At 40.0% G+C, this 20,554-nt stretch overlaps 1 protein-coding gene across 2 annotated transcripts in view; it reads right to left on the reverse strand.

Annotated features, from left to right (window-relative positions):
- PIEZO2 (piezo type mechanosensitive ion channel component 2) overlaps positions 1-20,554 on the reverse strand; it is a 449,780-nt gene that overhangs the window by 116,350 nt on the left and 312,876 nt on the right. For both annotated transcript variants that reach the window (XM_039220835.1, XM_039220834.1), the window contains exons 8-12: positions 12,434-12,596; positions 9,172-9,291; positions 6,099-6,137; positions 4,980-5,118; positions 1,913-2,061 (exon numbers count right to left, since the gene is read on the reverse strand). In XM_039220835.1, the coding sequence (XP_039076766.1) occupies positions 1,913-2,061; positions 4,980-5,118; positions 6,099-6,137; positions 9,172-9,291; positions 12,434-12,596 (610 nt within the window). The remainder of the gene's footprint in view (positions 1-1,912; positions 2,062-4,979; positions 5,119-6,098; positions 6,138-9,171; positions 9,292-12,433; positions 12,597-20,554) is intronic.

Consider the following 20,554-nt stretch of genomic DNA (forward strand, 5'->3'; position numbering starts at 1 on the left):
GGTTTCCAGACTGTTTGACAACTGAGTATATTCCGACTTTATATTTTTGAATAAATACAAGTATCACTGTAACAAATTTGGCTCCTCAGGACTACTCTTTCTGTCTGGGATTAACAATCTGCCACATGGGGCACTTCCATGGAAGGCAGGCACTTTTAAAACATTAATATTATGGCTCCATGAAAACAATGAATATGGCACCAGACGGCCATGGCTTTAATAAACGATCAGCTCTCTTATGTTGTTTTTACAATATATTTTTTTCTGCTAAGTAGCAAAATGTGTATTCAAGGTTTTTTGGGTTTCTTTTTAACCTCTATTGCTTTACAAAAAATAAATAAGTAAATAAATAAAAAACACGAAACTGGCTTGTTTTTAGGAAGAGAGAAGAAAGGAATATACTCTTTTAAGTTTGGAATCCAAATTGTAAATTGCATTTACATTTAATAGTTTAAAATTAGATTTTTGCTACAGTTTAAATTAGAGGATGATATAGAAAATGTCAAAAAGCACCCAAGAGCACAGAATTAATATTAAAGAATAGAGTTTGCAATCACCTAATGAGCTATCTTTAATTTCATTTTTTTATAAAAATTTTGTTAATGTTGATTTATTTTTTAAAGATAAAAAGAAAGAGAGAGAGAGAGAGAGAGAGAGAGCAGGAGGGGGCAGAGAGAGACAGAGACAAAGAATCTGAAGCAGGCTCCAGGCTCTTAGCTGACAGCACAGAGCCTGATACAGGCTCAAACTCACAGACTGCGAGGTTGGATACCCAACTGACTGAGCCACCCAGGCACCCCTGGAACCATCTTTAATTTCAAGGAGCTTTCTTTTTGCCACCCCTCTCTCAGATGTACAGTTGTTCATATGAGAAACTGAAGTTGATTGAACACACAGGTTGGTTCATTTGGAAGACATCTTGAGGGGATGCCTGGAGAAACCATGTTCAGGCATTTTCCCCCCCAGAGATATAGAATATTTTCATTTTATTATCATCAAAGGTGTCCATGGGGTTTCACCATCGACCACAAAATGTGGAAGAGTCTTATGTTAGGTAAGTGTTAGGCATCTCAAAAAGTAAATCAGATTTCCCATAGAGGTTTGTTTTTAGGAAGGGAACAAATTAGACTTTCTTGTATCCCCTCTTTCTAGGCCAAAGGATTATTATTAACATTTTTATTATTTATTATTTTTTGAAGCTGTAATGCTGGGGATGGAAGACATACCTAGAAATGAGTACAAACATGCATCAACAGAGCACTCAAAATTGGAAAAGCTCTTAGGAACTCTGGCTGCTTGATGTTCATATTGGTAAAAATTTATTGCAGCTAAGATGGAAGAGTTTCACTGAAATTTAACATAAGATGTGATTGTAACTCTCTCCTCTGAAGGAAGTAAAAAGCAGTTTATAGTTAATCTTGGAGGCCTTTAATATCACATAGAAAAACTACCCAATAGATCCTTTTAAGCTGGCAAAATAGGTAAAGGTCTCATTTGATAGGCTAATTTGAGAGAAATGTATTAATATTTAAAAGGAGGTTAAGTAGAACAGAACCTGATTTTTTTAATGGTTATTTATTTATTTGAGAGAGAGAGAGAGCATGTGAGCAGGCGGGGGAGCGACAGAAAGAGAGGGGGACTGAGGATCCAAAGCAGGCTCTGCTCTGACAGCAGAGAGACTGATGTGGGACTTAAACTCACAAACTGTGAGATCATGACCTGAGCCAAAGTCAGACTGAGACACCCAGGTGCCCCAAAACCTGATTTTTGAAATCTGTAGTATAAAGATCCCAGGAAAAATAAATAACCAACCATTCCCTGCCAAGACATTGGAAAGATTAGATATTTGTGCCAGCCACAAGGGGATGATGAGGCATTTCTCTAGCATGTCACTGTCCCTTCTCATACATACCATCATGGCAATAAGGGCACAGATGTAACTTTGTTTCATAATAAACTGGAACACAGAGACCATGGCGTGAACTTTAACACTTCGTTTCTCCTCATGGCTCCTTTCCTCCTCAAAGTCTTCCTTCTCCTCCTCTTCTTCCTCTTTCTTTTCTAGATGGAGAAAAATTTATATAACTATTCACGCTAATATGTGAATTCTAGATGAGGGTCCCAAGCACTGCAGCACATATGTGGTTTTAGCAGAGACTTTTATTTAAGACTTGAGAGATCCTTTCCAACTAACAAAGCCCTTCAAATTCAAACAGATTCAGTGAGTGCTGCCTGGCCAGTGTAAAGGAACCCAGTACTCAGAAATCCCAGAAAGAAAATTTCAATTTGAGAGGAATAGAACTCAGCCTCAAAGATGGTCCCCAGTGATCTCTACCTCCTGATTTTCATGCCCTTGTGTAGTCCTCGTCCCTTGAGTGTGGGTGGGACCTTTGATGAGCTTCTAAAAAATAGGAGGAATGGAATGTCACTTCCAGGAGTAAGTTTGAAAAGACTTTGCCTTGGGCACTTTCTCTCATTTTCTCACTCATTCCGAGAGAAGTCAGCTGCCACATGGTACACTGCCATAAGAAGAGGCCCAGGTGACAGGGAACTTGACAGTCAGCAAGAACTTGAGGTCAGTCAATAACTACATGGGTAGATATGAAAGTAGAGTCTCCTCAGGTGAGCCTTCAGATGAGACCACAGCCCAAGATAGCAGCTTATCTACAACATTATCAGAGACCTTGAGTCCGAGAAGCCCAGCCTAGTCACTCCTGATTCCTGCCCCACAGAAACTATGACAGTAAATATTTTAAGCCACTAGGTTTGGGAATAATATGTTATTCAGTAATAGATAATTAATACAAGCATTATCTGGAGTATGGATATCATGAAGATGCAGAAAACCAGCCAACCAACCAACCAGTGAACCAACCAACCAACCACATTGCCAGTGTAATTTCAGTGGCCCACAGTTTCCTAGGTCATGCTGAGGCAGAAAAGTCATATTAAGGATGAAAAATGCTGTTAAAAGCAGGAGAAAGTGCAGAGGGCTGAGGAGAAGAGGACCAAAAAAATAGGAAAGTACAGGCATAGCAGTGAAAGAAGGATTTCCCCTTAAGCTCCTCCTCCACTTGTCAGGAAAACTAATTTGAATTAAAAGATGAAGTAATGGGTGCCATATTTATATAAAACATCCCTTCTGTTCTCTTTTTTTAAATTAAATGGGCTACAAATATCTGGGTCACATCAGGTAGTTGCTCTATACCATGACAAGGAAACAGAAACCACTGAGGAACCAGTGACCAGGCGCACCACCTTGCACCAGCTCCAGAAGTGAGCCTCTAAGTGAGGAGCTGATATTTCCTCATGCAGAAGCCCGCTGCCTTCCACCTCTCCACTGCTGGGGCTGAGGCTTATAAGGGAAAGTCTACAGATTGCAGACAGTGCAGAAGATACTGAATCTGATGGATTTTACAGATACTGGCGTTACCTCTATGATTATAACACTGTCTGCATATAGAGATTCAAATTCAAAAATAACTGTCCAGCTTTTATTTTACCTTTGAAAGTTCAACATGACGTGAGTATGTGTGAGTGTGCCTGGTCAGCAGCCAAAATTCTGTTCATCTCTTTTTGTGTTAGCGATGTGTGAAGAGAAGTATATCTGGCTATGACCTGAGCATCCCAGCCTTTAGAAGTCACAAATGCTGGTTCTTGGCCTGCTCTGTGTCATTCTGATGCCAAAGCACTGAAGACCACACTGCAGAAAGTACTGGATTTTCTTGAGATATTCAGTAAGTGAAAACCTTGGTTTAAGCCCGACTTGCAAACTAAAACACACGCAAATAGGAAGCAGAAATGGGTAATTAACTCATAGATCCTGGGGCTCCATGGAGATGGCGCGTGCCATCTAGGGCTGGGAGTATGTGTGGGCTAATGGGTTAGGGAACTGAATGTGGTCTGACCTTGCTGAGGAAGGCTGGATAGCGCGACTACCCCTTTGTATTGCTAAATAGATGCCAGGTCAGAGGCAACTTCGGGGCATACTGACAACTATGCAGAACAGTACAGTAGAGTAAGCCTGATGAAGAATTATGAAAAAAAATACATTAAGCTTAATGTACCAGTTGCAGGCCAGATAGCTGCTTGCCATTTACTTAAGGTAGGATCAGGTGGAACAACTCTAGGTTTAGTTCCATATAAATAGAGGGAAAAATGCAGTACAGTTTTGTAGCCACTTTTTTGCCGCCTGTGTGTACTCTGCCTTTTCCTCCCTCAACAGTAAACTTAGCTAATTCTGTCATTATGAACTGGTGATAGACATGGTCCCTGACAGGGCAGTGACAACAGTCAATGGTTGCCTTGCAGGAGCAAGGGGCTAGTGTTGCCAGATATTCACATTCTTCAAGGGATTCCAGAAATTTCCATATCTCAGAACTGCAGCTTTTAAAATGCGGGTTACTTTTTTTTCTTTTTAGAAAATGCTGCATAAGCCAAACAAAACAAAACAAAACACAACCCAAGTCAAAGCCACCAAGTTGTCATCTCTAGCAATAGCTTGTTTTCCTTCAACATAATAAGCTGAGAGAAATGTGAAAAAAGGCCTAGCACAAGTTTGGGACCTCTCCTTTTCTTTTTAATAGACAAAAAATTCTTTCTGAAAACAGGTATCCATTAACCAGCAAAACTGTTGACCTGATTACCATATCAAATTATAGAAAAACTCAAAACAACATACACACATAGGATTAACACTATAAATTGATGTGTTTAAAATAATTGTTTACCTTTTATTTTTCAGAGATTGTCCCAATTCTACCATTTATTTAGTATACAAGGATAAAATGCACAGAGCAATATGCTAAGGTAAAATAGAGAACTTCAGGAAATGAGCTTAATGATACTGAGCATGGAAGACAACGCCCGTGTTAAAAAGGAAAAAGAGCCAATGCAATACACAATAAACAAAATACAGAGGGATGCCGAGCATATGCATGAGAGGAGATCCAAGCTGAGGTGTGATGTGCACCCCTTACCTGAGGAGTCATCCGAGGGCTCCCACCGGTACTGCGGGGTGGAGTACAGGTCGGCTTTGGCGGGGCCGTTCTCTATGGGGAGACTGGGGTGGATGGTGTGGTAGTCTACAGGATTGCCATTCACAGTCACCAGCAGGCCCTGCCGGGGGAGCACGGGGCAAATGCACAGCTGTGACAGCAGTTCTGGTTTTCAATGTGGACATACCGCCTCCTTCCCTTATGCTAGGAAGGCATAACTCAACAGTGAAGAACTAAATGGAAGCTGAACGATTACGTCGCATATCTGCTTTAGCAAGGTGAATCGCATACATTCATTCCTCTGTCCAAATCTACTTTCCACAGAGTGGTCCCAGTAAAAATTTAATGTGATCTTGTCGCACTTCTGCTAAACACCATGCAAGACACCCTCTGTTCTCAGTATCAAGTGTCAACCCTGGAAAAAGGCTGGCTGAGCCTTGCTGATCTGGTGTGATCACTTCTCCAGCCTCTGTTCTGATGGCCTCTCCTCCCAGCCTTCCCACCAGTTACTGGAACTCCAGATCTTTCCTAGGCCCCAGCCAGAGCACCCCTGCCCACACCCAGTGCATCTGTGCATAGGACTCACGTCATCTCATGAGCTGGCAACCCCTCTTGAGATCTTTGCTGTGCTTTGTAATTTCTGTGTTGAAGCATTTTGTACACTAAGTGCAATTTTTTGCCTCTCCCCGTCCCCCCCCCATCTTTTTGGCTTTACAATATAAATATACGTGTGTGTGTGTGTGTGTGTGAGTGTGTGTGAGAGACAGAGAGACCACAAACATGCAAGACTTCCTATTCAAACTACATAATAGGTCTATGTGCAGAGCAAAATGCTTTTACAAACCCTCCAATGTGGCTTTTTAAAAGTTTAAATATATTTTGGATGACTATATGCAAGCTCATGACTCTACGCAAGCTATACACAAGCTCATGAGTTAGGGTTTTAACAGAAATAAACCAGATATAATTTCTACAAAAAAATTATTCAAAAAGTTATGGAAATTTTATAGATCATTAAAATATACCCAAAGGAGCTAACCATTTATATCACTTTTACATCACTTACACGAGCATAAATGATAATTCTAAGAATATACTAACATCAGATGGTTTGTAGTCATCTTGGGTCATGGATAAAAGCTGCAAAAAGTAATGCAGGACAGCAATGTTAATAGGTAAGCAAAAAGCATCATAATGTTTATATATATCTATAAAGTTTTACTATACACATATCCATTCCTTCAACTAGCTAGATGCTAGTATGTTAAAATTGCCATGCAACATATAAAGGGAAAAATTATTGAACTGGATGTTGCTTCTATTATAACTGTTTTCCAGCTTCTGATGTCAACACTTAGTTGTGGGAGCAAAAAAAAAAATAGTCATAAACCATGTGACTACAAAAGTTGATCATGTTTTTCAATTATTTTGTTCTAATAGAAGATGCTGCTTCATTTAATACTCCTAAGACCCCTTGAGACATCTGCAAAATTCTGAAAATATTTACTTACCAAGAAATAGAAGTTTCATAATAAGGCAAAATTGATTTGTAATGTGTGAGTTGAGATTATTTTAAGATTTGCATATTGTTGACCAAAGATAATTATTACATGACTGTGTTTTAAATATTTTTAGAGTTTATTTATTTCTGAGAGAGAGAGAGCAGAAAGAGAAGGATACACAGAAGCAGAAGCGGGCTTCAGGCTCTGAGCTGTCAGCACAGAGTCTGGTGCAGGGCTCAAACTCACAAGCTGTGAGATCATGACCTGAGTCAAAGTTGGATGGTCAACCAAATGAGTCACCCAGGTACCCTAATGACTGTGCTTTTAAACTATATTAGTGCCAGGTGGTTTGCACCCTCCTCTAATAATACGCATTGGCTGTTCTGTGTGCTCTGAGATGCTCCAACTATTTTGGATCAGGACTCATTTATAATTATGAAAACCACTGAGAGTCCCAAAGAGTTTTAATGATATGGCTCTTATCCATCAATATCAACTATGGTAGAAATTTAAATTGAGGCATTTAAAAATAGTTATTAGTTTGTTCAATTTTTCTTACAATTTAACATTCAGATACAAATCATTTTGTTCGAACAGCTGTATTTTAAAAAAACAAATAGTGAAAAAAAGTGGTATTATTTTATACTTTTGTATATCTTTTTAATATCTGGCCTAAAAGAAGACAGCTGGATTCTCATATCGGTTCATGTGCTCAAGCTGTTGGGAGATGTTATTCTGGCTGAAGTATATGAGGAAAATCTGGCTTCACCAAGCTATAGCAGTTGGAAAAGGAAAGAGTATTTCGAAAGTCTAGCCAGGCAATTGTGGGCAGTTTCTTTGTTTTGTTTTATTTTTAATACTACACCAAACTCAACAAGTGGAGTCACCTGAAGTTTTGTTGCAACATCGAATCTGAAATTCTATCAATGAGCTTTTCACATTCTGTTATGTTGAAGTCCAATGATGTGTACCACGTGTTGGTGATTTGCTCCAGTAAGTTATACAGTCTACCAAATACTGACACATTTCATTAGACAATACTTAAAAAGCACATTTGCTAATATAATACCACTGCTGATCTCATCAGAGAGGTCCTCAGTATTGGGAAGTTTTCAAGCTCTGAAGAGTGGACAAAAGTTTTCTCATATTCTAATTTCCACTCAGAAGTTCAAATTTTACCACTGACAACACATGCTGTCTGTTGTTTGCCTTGAAGTGATAGGCTCATGTCTCTTCTTTTCTAGTAATCTGCCAAATACCCATCCCTGAATCACCATGATTTGTCCCCTAGCGGCTCTGTCAAGGGTGTGCGGTGGGCAACAGCTAGTTCAGCCCACGCTTCCTACAACCGGCCAAGTGCTTTTCATCAAGACGGTCATCATCATTTGTTTGGAGGTGGTACTTCGTGCGACTTCCCTTTTTGCCACATGAGATATTAAAAAGATGTGAGCTCCAATGTGGAGATTTAAGAAAACTGATAACTCTGCTTCATCAAGGATATTCAGAAGCGTAACTGGCCTTCCTGCTTTGATTTTTCCGTGAACATGGCGGGAAGGGCAGGACTGCGGCTGTGGGGCTTTGTGCCACTGCCTTGGTCTGTGCTTTTGTATCATCAGAACAAAGATCCGCACAGGGGGAAAATGTTTAAATATTATTACAAAAATAGTTTTGAGCTTGTGGATCCCTGTGAGGGTCTCAGGAATCCCTGGTGGTCCACAGACCTCAATTTGAAAAGCTCCTGAGCTATCCTCTATTGGATCTGTCCTTTAGTAAAAGGGGAAGGATAATCTGACATATGATGTGATGAGAGAGCAAAAAGGTCCCTGGAAATCCTCAGACATCTTAGGGAATCACACGTGCTCCACAGGACTGTCTGCTCTCTTAGGCAGCTCATTCATTGTTTAGCCCTCTCTCCTGAGATGACATGACATGACAGCCATGCTTAGAGTAAGACCATGTGCCTTAGAGAAACTTGCCTGCCACTAAATAAATCAGAGAATCTACTCCTCAATTCTCTAACATGCTAGGAAGTAAATACTTTGTATTTGTCATTACCACACTGCAAATGGGCAATTTTTAACAAGTCAATATGGCTCTGAGTTGAGTTCAAAATGGTCAACAAATAATCAAAAGGTTATATGAACTACCCATTGTGACTCACTTTTCCTTGTCAATCCATACTGTTGCCTCAGAGTAGTAAGAGATTCTTAATCATATTCATGTAGACTGCTTTGTTCTTCTCTAAGTGGTTACTTGAGTTATTATTGTGGCTGGCTACCCAATCCAGTGAAATTATTTTCTGCAATGCATTTCAACACTGAGACTTTCCTGGCCAGGGGCTAACAGATTGCTTCGCTATCTTTCATTAGTTTTAAATACAAAGTTATTTTTTAAAATTAAGAACAATCTTTCTTTTTAGGATTAAGAGGTAGAAAGTGCTGCAATATAAAATGGTGTCCTCACAGGGTATGAAGGAACCATGTATTTCCTTCGGAAGCACTGGGTTCTCCTCTCAGAATAGAGCTCTCTGCTACCCAGACATCAAAATCAAACTATTTCTATAAACTATGCGCAATCTGACTTAGTACGCGATATATGACTCATGTCCAGCGACGTAACACAAAAGTAGCAAAATAAGTTAGGAAAACGGAAATTGATTTCTTGTGGCTTACTTTCCTCTCATCGGTTGGGTACTGGGCGGCATACCACAGGCTTCGCCTCCTCTCGGCCGTTATTTGGATGGGGCTACAAGCCAGGGCTCTGTCCTCTTCTTTGGTCCTGTCATCCTGCACCTAAGACACATAATAACCCACAGGACCAGCTCTGCTTCCCAGAGCAGTTCCCTCTGTGGTGTGGGTGACCCAGAGAAAGCTTTTCATCTTTGCCTCAATACAATCCATTTTTTAAATTAATGTATATAACATATGGGATTTTATCAGGTGCTTTAAGCATGAAACCAATGCCACCCTGTAAATGCTAAGCACATCAATATTAAATGTTCCTGATCCCTCCCAAGCCCCATAAATTACAGAGATATGCTCTAATGTTAAATATCCACAGCTTCTCACTGTGTATTCCAAACTGTACTAGAAGACAGCTAGGTATATGGTTCTTAAAGGAAGAACTTCCAAAAAAGTGCTCAGTTAACTGTGTAACCCAGCTACAGACAATCTTTAATTAAGAAGAAATTTATTAAAGGTGAATCATCTAGTAAGGAAGAACATATCTAATGCACAAAACTATCACCTTGCCTTATGGGACACTGGCCTAAATTAAGCAATCGGTCTAGAAGAGATGATAAAGAAAGAGAGAGAGTCTACGGGGCAGAATACACTGGGTGCATTTATATGGTTTCCCAACAAAAGTGCTCCAAAAAATGGCTCTATTTTTTTTTATTTTTATTTTTTTAATGTTTTATTTATTTCTAGGAGAGAGAGAGAGAGAGACAGCATGAGCAGGGGAGGGTCAGAGAGAGAGGGAGTCACAGACTGAAACAGGCTCCAGGCTCTGAGCTGGCTGTCAGCACAGAGCCCAACGCGGGGCTCGAACCCACGAACCGCGAGATCATGACCTAAGCAAAAGTCGGACGCTTAACCGACTAAGCCACCCAGGCGCCCCCAAAAAATGGCTTTAACACACCATTGACACTGGAGTGCAGGAAGGGAAGTTAGCTTTAGTGCTCAATTTCCGGGTTCCAGTGTGCCAGAGGAGAGCATCCATGGGGAGCACCCAAATGCCCTGGGTGGGAGTTCATGCTTGCCAGGTGGGAGCCCATATATTATTTAACTCTCTACACCTGCTTCCCTCTCTCTCTCTCTTTCTCTGTCAAACATGCATTATAGACTTTTACCTCAGAACTCACATAGATGGCTGACATTTTTCATGAAGCGTGCCAGGGCATCTGGAACGATGATATAACCAGCCACCTGTCTTCCATCAATGCTTCAGTGAGAAAGTGCTGTGTCCCAGCACATTTAAAATATAGGCCCCTTGAAATGTTGGCGCTGGTATGAATTAGGCCCTGTTCTCCAACACCCCTCTAGACGCTGGGGTCTGTAATACTATTAACTCTACCTTCCTTCGTCCCCAGATGGCCAAGGCTGAGGAAGCTGAATGTCTCATGGGCCTGAGGGACTATAACTCAGCCTTCACCCACCACAGAAGCATGACAACAGGGGTACACAGCTCCTGCCCTTCTGGGGTGCGGTGCTGAGATATTACAGAGGAAGTGATGGACACCCGCAACTCTTATTTACTTGAATGCCTTAATTTCCATCCCTCATATGACACTGTTCAGAAACCATCCCCATAACATATTTTAATTTCTTTTGTATACACCTTCATTTGTGCATATGTCACATCCTTTACCCTCTGTGTGCTTGTTGAGAAAATGAAGACAATTACTTTACTTGAGAGCATTTTACTGGCACACTCAAATGTTGCGGAGAGAACTGAAGAAAACTATTACCACAAAATGATGGAGATTCCTTATGACCCCATAAAACATTTTGTTTTATGCCATTGTGGGCCCAAAGAAAGACACCATATGAGAAACCTGTGAACAGGGCTGCCTCTGTGGCCCTCATCACCTGAGCCCGCCCGCCCAGTGGCGAGGATGGGTCATCTGGTGGGTGGACGGGATAGCGCCCCAATTCTGCAGGTAGCAGTTCTGCCGGGGATGGCTGAGACATGCATCTTACCCAGTTCCATTGCGCTATGAGACTCGGATCCCACTTACTTGTTTTGGACTGCTTTTTCTCTCGAGAATGTCCAGTTCCCCCGAGTGGGGGCCTTGCCTTTGGCCTTGCCTTGCATGTCCTATGCCTGGCCCCCAGCTTAGCGTCTGATAGAGTTAGCTTTCAGTAAATATTTGCTGTCTGCCTGTCAGATGGACTGACTGAATGGATGTGTAGATACAGTCTTGTGGGTGTGAACACTCAAAGGCCCTAACCTAGAAGGGACAGGAGAGGAGGTGTGACTTCATGCAGCTGGGCTTCCAATCAGTGAGGTTCCTTCCCTGGCAGGTGCTGGGTGAGGTGTGACCACCCTTGTCTACACTACTTTCCTCCATTGTGTGCCAACAGATGCTGGATGAGAGGAGTGACCATCCTTGTCTACACTACTTTCCTTTCTCGTGTGCCAACAAGCTCCTTTACAACTGAGCCTCCTATAGTCAATTACAGGGAAAAATGAAAGTGGCTGAGGTTTTCTGTCACAGAAAGGGAAAAGAGAGAAGCCACCCAGACTCTGGTCCTGCCCTCAAACGTACCATGTCCTTGTTAATAACCCACGGGAATAAACCACTCCTCTGTTGTGCCTGCAGGAGACCCCCAAGTCCCCAGACATCACAGTGGGGTGCTCGAAGGCCACAGGCCCCACTGAGAGCTGGGGTGTCCCTATCCCATTCTCAGACGTCAGAGGTCAGTGAAATTTCTGAAACGCCAGTCACCATGATAACAGGCTGTGTGGTCACTGAAGCCCTAGCTTTGTTGTCAAACGTGAGTTTGAATTTGATTTCTACTGCGCAAGCGAATGGACCTCTCTAACCTCATCCTCCTCATCTCTAAGATGGGAATAATACCTATTTTAATTCTTTCAGAGTTATGTAGTGAATTCAGTGGGATGTCTATGAACAGCCCAGCGTTATGGCCTGGCACTTTTGCATCAAGTGCTCAATGCAAATGCCTTCCATTCTCCACACCACGGACCGTTCTCGGCAGCAGGTGGAGATATGTCAAAGGGAAAGCAGGCTTTGTTATGACAGCACTTGTATTCACATAGTGCTCTTTGCTGAAATAAAGCACCAGAACTAACATACTCCAGTTGTTTTGGAATATAGCATTGACTAGTCACTAGTTAGTAGGAATGAACCATTTCTCCTGGAGTTTCCAGGTTCTTCTGCATATAAGAGCACCAAAACCTTTTTATCCTTACAAGGGGTTCCTGTAGCCAGATGCGGATCAGAGTCGCCAGCGTATAGTACATGACCAGCAGGACTATGGGGTTGGCATGGTGATACCATGACAGGTCTGGGTTTGCTATGATCTTCCAGGTGCTGGAACAGTCCGTTTGAATGACTGATTTGATACCAAACAACCTGTTTAAAAACAAAGAAAAATATTAGAAAGATACAATAAACGATACGTCTGTAACATAAAATAAAAACATCTTGTTTTTAGGGGCACCTAGGTGGCTCAGTCGGTTAAGTATCCGACTTTGGCTCAAGTCATTATCTCATGGTTTGTGGGTTTGAGCCCCACACTGGGCTCTGTGCTGACAGCTCAGAGCCTGGAGCTGCTTCAGATTCTGTGTCTCCCTTTCTCTCTGCCCCTCCCCTGCTCAAGCTCTGTCTCTCTCTCTCTCAAGAATAAATAAACATTAAAAAAATAAAAAAAAATCTTGTTTTTAATATGCTCATGAGCTAGTCCTAGATTAATCCATCCTACCTTAGATATTTCATTACTCTTATATATACAACTACATCTTTAAATGACATATGTATGTATATTATATAATATACATATAATATAAAATATACATCCTGAAATCATATATATATACATGTCAGTATGTGTGCAAGTGTGCCAAATCTATGCCAACGGCTTTTACACTGGTTCAAAAATTTAATACTATCTAATCCAATACTATGTAATATTAATACCATTAATCTAATATTAAGTTCTTGCTCATCTGTTTAAAATTTACATGTTTAAAAAGTATTTACTTATTTTTGGGAGACTGCAAGTGGAGAAGGGGCAGAGAGATGGGGACAGAGGATCTGAGGTGGACTCTGCACTGACAGGTTGACAGCAGTGAGCCCAATGTGGGGCTTGAACTCAGGAACCACGAGATCATGACTTGAGATGAAGTCCAATGCTCAGCTGACAGAGCCATCCAGGTCCCCATAGAATTTACATTCTAACTGCCTATCAGCCCTATGAAATCCCTGCATTACTGAAATGTCAAATATGTGGTAAATGTTACTAAGTTCAGCTAAATGAGCACATATTTTGTTTTTAGCAGGATTTATTTAACATTAGCTCTTCAGCTAATGCTGATGTTATTGGGCAAGTATTGAAACTGGACTCAGTTCTGTGATTCAGCCATAAAATCCAGATATTATATACTAGAGTTTCTGGAAGATACATTTCTGCCAAATTTTATTTATGGGCAATTTGATTATTTTAAAACTTTATAATTAATTATTTATTTTGAAATATAACTTTATGAGGCTTATTAAATTTTGGAATGATTTACTTTTATGGTATTTCTAATATATAACAGAATGTATCTGATCAGATAATGGGAAACTATATAGACATAATTCATTTAGAAATTCACTTTATATGGACTTATCCTACGAGGATTTTACTAAGTGAATAAAACTTTTACATTAACTAAGTCTTGTATCTTTCTTGGGTGCCCGGGTGGCTCTGTTGGTTAAGTGTCTAATATTTTATTTCGGCTCAGATCATGATCTCATGGTTCATGAAACTGAGCCCAGCATCAAGCTCTGTGCTGATAGTGCGGAGCCTGCCTGGGATTGTCTCTCTCCCTCTCTTGCTCTCTGCCCCTCCCCCTGCTCACATGAGCTCTCTCTCTCAAAATAAATAAATAAACATTAAAAAAAAAAAGAAAGTGAGCCTCCTATCTATTGTTTGTATCTTTCATATGTGAACTCTCTTTAATTTTTATGTTACATTCTTCAGTTACAAGCTCTTCAAGGACTATATGTCCGTCATTTGTAAAACCACTTATAAAACCTCTCAGGGCCATTACTGTTTTCTTTCACAAGGCAAGTGCCATATTAGTGAATTGCTCGATATAGATTTTAAAGAAAGCTAAATAGAAACTAAACTTTCTTCAATTTTATCAGAAAAAAATAACTAGAACTTGCTCTTATTATAGGTCTAGACAGAATTTTTACAGTTAGTATTAGAAAGAAAATTTCTTGCTAACAAAATGTATGTCTGTCTTAGAGTGGTGGAAAGCTGAAAATTGCTTTTGCAGTCCTAGATTAAAACATCAATTTCTTGTATACACTGTGCAGAACTGAACACTTTTAGATATAGAATCAAATGTTAGTTGCAAGTTGCTATTTTAATTAAGCAGTTAAGTCTCAGCTCCCAAGTCTTCCCTCTTCTTGTCCCACACCTCGCACATGTGCTGGAAATAACCTCATCGATCACCAGTTTACAAATGCCTTAGCATGAACTCATAGTAAACATAAAAATAATCTGACGCTATAGGGCTCAATGGAAAGAGAAGGAATATAGATACAGACTCACATCTTGCCTCAATTATTGGCCATGTTACCTTGCATATGGCATTTAACTTTTCTGAGCCTCAAGTTCCTCACATGGAAAATGAGGCTAATAAGTATATACCTTTTTTAGAAGACACTTACTATGTTTATTTATTTATTTTGAGAGAGAGAGATCAAGTGCAAGCAGGGGAGAGGCAGAAAGAGAGAGAGAATCTTAAGCAGGCTCCATGCTGTCAGTTCAGAGTCCAATGTGTGGGGCTTGATCCCATGTACTGTGAAATCCTGACTTGAGCTGAAATCAAGAGCCAGATACTCAACTGACTGAGCCACCCAGTACCCTGCAAATATGTATCTTGAAAAGATATCATGAGGATTAGAAATGATAGTATAAGACTTGAAAATACTCCTCATGACAGTTCAACTTAGAATTGTTGAAATGTGGTTTGCAAATATCCTATGTAAAACAGTTTCAGATTGCAAGCAATGTGGCCAGTCCATTTCTTTTCTAATCAGGCAGGTAGGTGTTAATTTCTTTCTTGTATAAAAATATAGATTCAGATATTTCAAGGTGGAATGATACCTATTTTTTGAACAGCAGTACACAGAGCTAATATTTGGATTTGGTGATATGAATGAGAAATAAATGGAGAATTGTTTCTCGATGGTATATTCAGGTTATAACCTAAACATTCATATATACTTTCTTCTCACACTGAGAATATACCTTTCCCGCCCTAAGAAACACCATTTCAAAATTCTACCCAGTTATACAACTCACCAGCTGGATCCCTATGTGATACTTGGTCATTTCTCATAGTTCAAGAAATACTCCATATAGTTCTGCAAAATTTCACTGAATAGTAACATCACAACTGCAGCAAAATCTCCCATTGGGAAATATGGAGTATGGGCAATACACCACAGCAATTAGGCTGTAGTTATTAAATCCTGCTAGATGCTGGGCATGAACTGGAACATCTTCCAGCCTCACAGATCAGTAAGTCTCTTGCTGAAAGTTCTTGGTTCTTCTTACTGGGAGAGACTACCTTGTCTACTGTCTCTCATGATCTGTTGATCTCTGCCAATATGAATCCCATTCATTCCCCAGACCCATCTCAAATGTTGTGTGTGGTTGACATTTTGATGTATTTTACATCTAGAGTCCTCATTTAACTGCAGATCACAATGTCTTATATCATTAGTCTTCTTTGATATGTTTGTGTCCTGCATCTTGAAATAGGTTGTAGACTCCTTAAGAGCCAATATCATGCAGTTCTTAGGATCTTCTATAGCACCTGCAATAGTTTTCTAAACATCCCATACTCAGAATTATTATAAGGGTGACCCTAAGAGTAGTCTTACTAATACATGTTCAGAATTATTATAAGGGTGACCCTAAGAGTAGTCTTACTAATACATGTTCAAGAGTAATTCAAAATAGTGATTATAGATTTTAGATTTTATTCATGTAATCAATGCAAAAACAATACTATAAACACAAGCATTGCAAATGTATTCCAGAGACTCATGTATGAAGCTCTTAAAATTGTCATTTCTCTGATCAGTTTGGTACTGACTGCTCTATCAGTGTTTCATACCCCATTTAACAGCCCAAATACGAATGTTTCCAGGGTGGCTGAGTCTGCAATTCATCAGTCAGGTGTATTCTCTTTTCCCTGATCCTGTCCTCTCATGATTTTTCTTTCATGGGCACGACATAAGGGTTGCAGCTTCAGACAAAATATCTTCACAAAAATTCATTGAGAGGTAGAGAAAAGAAGAATCCTATTTCCAGAGCTTTTTATTTGCAGCTCCAAGTTTCTACTTAGAATCACTTCTCTGTAGTCAGAAGAACACCCCTTAGTGTTTTGGGTAGTGCAGGTCTGCTGGTGCCAAATACTCTGTTTTTCTTTCTCTCAGAATATCTTTGACTTTTATTTTTTCCACATATATCCTTCAATACAGAATTATACACTGTTTTATTTTTTTCTTTTTTTTTCAGCAGAATTTTAAAGATGTCCTGTTGCCTTTTAATGTACATCGTTTCTGGTGAGAAGTCCATGACAATTCTTTTTTTTTTTTTTTAATAATTTTTTTATTTTTTTTTTATTTCTAGGAGAGAGAGAGAGACAGTGTGAGCAGGGGAGGGTCAGCGAGAGAGGGAGTCACAGACTCTGAAACAGCCTCCAGGCTCTGAGCTGGCAGTCAGCACAGAGCCCCACGCGGGGCTCGAACCCATGAACCGTGAGATCATGACCTAAGCGAAAGTCGGACGCTTAACCGACTAAGCCACCCAGGTGCCCCTGTCCATGACAATTCTTATCATTGTTCCCTTGCACCTACTGTATTTTTGTGTTGGGTTGCTTTTAATATTTTTCTCTGCCATGGGTATTAACACATTTAATTATATTGGGCCTCAGTGGGACTTTTTTGGGTTTGTTTGGATTGAGATTTATGGAACTTCTTGGACTTGTGGGTTTTATACTTCAACATTTGGGGGAAACACTTGCCCATTATTTATTAAAATATTTATTTTTCTGTCCTCATACTTTTCTAAGACTCCAATTACATATGTTAAGCCTCTTAAAAACTATCCTACAGGTCACTGTGGTTCTGTTTATAACTATTATTTTATTTCTTTCTCTCTTTATGCTTCAGTTTGAATAGCTTCTATTACCCTATATTTAATTTCATTGATCCTTTCTTCTGTGGTATCTAATATGCTCTTAAGCCCATTCAATGGGTTTATTTTATCTATGGTATTTTTTAAAACCTCTCCTAGTTCCATTTATTCTTTTTGTACATTTGTTCTTTTTTTAAAGATTCCATTTCTGTTTTCATTATGTTCATATTCTTTAACCTTGAAAACAAGGAGTTGTTTCGAGGAACTTGTCATTTCTAGGTCATTCCTTGATTGATGATTTTTCCTTGATTCTGTATATGTCTAATAATTTTCAACTGGATCCTGGACATTGTAAGTTTTATATTATTGAGTGTCTGGATTTGGTTGTCTTCCTTTAAAGAGTATGGAGTTTGACTTGGCAGGTAGTTAAGTTCGTTGCAGATCAGCTTTACTCCAGCAGGCTTGTTCTTAAGTTTGATCACTGTGGGTCTGGAGTGGCCTTTTCTTAGGTAACTAGTTTAACAGTCAGACTTTTTTTTAAGTTTATTTATTTATTTTGAGAGAGGCAGAGGCAGAGAAAGAGGGAGAGAGAGAATCCCAAGCAGGGCCCATGCTGTCAGTGCAGAGCCCAACTCAGGGTTCAAATTCAACAACTGCCAGGTCATGATCTGAAGCTGAAGTCAGATACTTAACCGCCTGAGCCACCCAGGTGCCCCAACAGTCAGGCTTTTAACGGTTAAAGTCAGTAGTCCCCATTCTGATTAGCATGAACTAAAATACTTCCCCAACCCTACCTGAGCTCCAGGAGTTACTGAGGTTAGACTTCCTCAATATTATTCCTTCCCCCAGGAGTCTTGCTTTGTCTGGTTTCATAGAGGCGCACACTGTACATGCACAGCTTAGAATCCAGCTCAAGTATCTGGGTGACCCCATGTAGATTTCTGGAGCTCTTTCTCTGTCCTGATTCCTCCTCTCCATTAGTCTACCACAAGTTTTAGCCCCCTCTAGCTTCTCTCTTTCTACAGCCCAGCAAGACCACCATGCACTTCTGAGGTTCACTGTTCCACACAACATGCAGTAAAGGCTAACAGGTAGAAAGCTGAGGGCACCATAGAGCTCATCTTGGTTGTTTCCCTTCTGTCAAGCACCACAATCCTATGCTTCCTATTGTCAAGTGTTTCAAAACTGTTGTTTCATGTAAGTTGCCTAGTTTTCAACTTGTGGCAGGAAGCCTAGTCCAGAGTACTTTATATAACTTTTAAACACCAGCCTCGCTAATACACATATATACTTGCATAACGGTACCTGCCTACCTATCTATACAGAAGTAATGTCTTCTAGTTAGAAGACTTTTACCATACAGTTACCAATCTGCAAACACAACTGGGATAATAAATAACCTACATTCCAAAAACTCATGCATAAAAATAAATGATTGTGTCCTTGGCCCAGTTTTTCTTTTTCCTTCCTTTCAGATACAACCCCAAAGTTTTCCAGGTTGTCATCAGGAGTATTAGTCATGTCATCAGAGAAACATTTTCATCGAGATTTCTTCTCCTTTTCTGTGTCTCACCCTCGACAACATACACCCCACATGAATGCACATTCTCCCATATATCCCTCCATGCCCATCTTCCTTCAACTCTTACCAAAGAACCTCAGGAAAATTTCTTCTTTTCTTTTCATTCTCTCTCCATATTATTTCTAAATCTTAAAGTGACTTACATGACAAATTATAAATATAGTAGTGCTAGTGATGAGTGTGTTTGGGGGAAAACTGAAAGTTACAGATTTTGTAATGAAAATAGGCATAAGAAAAAGTTCCACCACTTTCTAAAACCTGTTTCCCAAAATATCTATGAGGACCATTCCAGAAATACCTATCCATTGCATATAGATACATTAGTAAAATACAATAAAAAGTAATTAATAGAAAACAATTCCATGCCTGAATGCCACAGCAATGCCAAACTGCTAGAGAGGTTTAAATGCTTTCTCTCTTTAAATAGATTCCTGTATTTAACTTGTTGAAAATCTGTTTCAAACAAGTCATGAACCAGCAATGACTTGCTATATAGAATAGAGTATATAGGAGTCCTTGTCCAAATATTGTCAGTAGTCTATCACTAATGGATTGGCCATCTCTAATGAAACTGTTCCTCACATACACCTTTAAAAAATAAACATTTAGAGCCCTTCTTCCCAAATATAATTAATGTTCTTAACACTACCAATATAACCAATGATGATAATTAAAATTTGTGTGCGTGTGTATGTGTATGCGTGTAGTGGGGAAAGATTCTTTAAAATTGTTGAAGAAGGGGCGCCTGGGTGGCTTAGTCGGTTAAGCATCTGACTTTCGCTTAGGTCATGATCTCGCGGTTCGTGGGTTCGAGCCCCGCGTCGGGCTCTGTGCTGACTGCCAGCTCAGAGCCTGGAGCCTGTTTCAGAGTCTGTGTCTCCCTCTCTCTCTGACCCTCCCCTGCTCACGCTGTCTCTCTCTCTCTCTCTCCTAGAGATAAATAAAAATATTTTAAAAAAAATAAAAAATAAAAAAAAGTAAAATTGTTGAAGAAAAATTAACACATGTTTTCTGTTGTGCCTCATGTCATCAGGGTGTCTGACAGCAGTTGGAAGAGAAGCTCCCTGATCTAGCACTATAGATGGAATGCTGGCACACCAAAGCACTTCCTGCTAATTCCCAGACCCTGGAAAGAACAGACGGAACCAGGCCAGGATCTGCTGGCCTCCAGCCGCCCAATGGGATCAGCTCTCATGGCTGAAAAAGAAGGCATGGACCTGGTGACTACGAGCTGCCACACTTCTTGTTGGATGTGGTCAGCATCTCTCTTTGCAATTTTGTATTTAGTGAGGATAGGTTGGAGAGCACTAAGCTGCTCCTTAATGTCCATTTCTCAAGTTTCTAAAAATAATACAAACCAAAAGACAGCCAAAAAATAGAGGCCTGATAATTTGGATTAGGCTAGGTTTCATAAATAAAACTGGAAAGCTAACCTCTCTACCGAATCCAAATAGATCGGGAGCCCCACGGACCTTTGGAACCGGACGAATGAAATCTGTGTGCTTCTTATATGTTGTATAGGTCACTATTTTTAAGTAAACAGAAGACATCTTAAGATGTTTCTGAATATGCTATGACTTCATT

The sequence above is a fragment of the Hyaena hyaena genome, unplaced genomic scaffold, assembly GCF_003009895.1.
Source record: "Hyaena hyaena isolate Hyena2069 unplaced genomic scaffold, ASM300989v1 scaffold_910, whole genome shotgun sequence".
NCBI classification, from domain to species: Eukaryota; Metazoa; Chordata; class Mammalia; order Carnivora; family Hyaenidae; genus Hyaena; species Hyaena hyaena.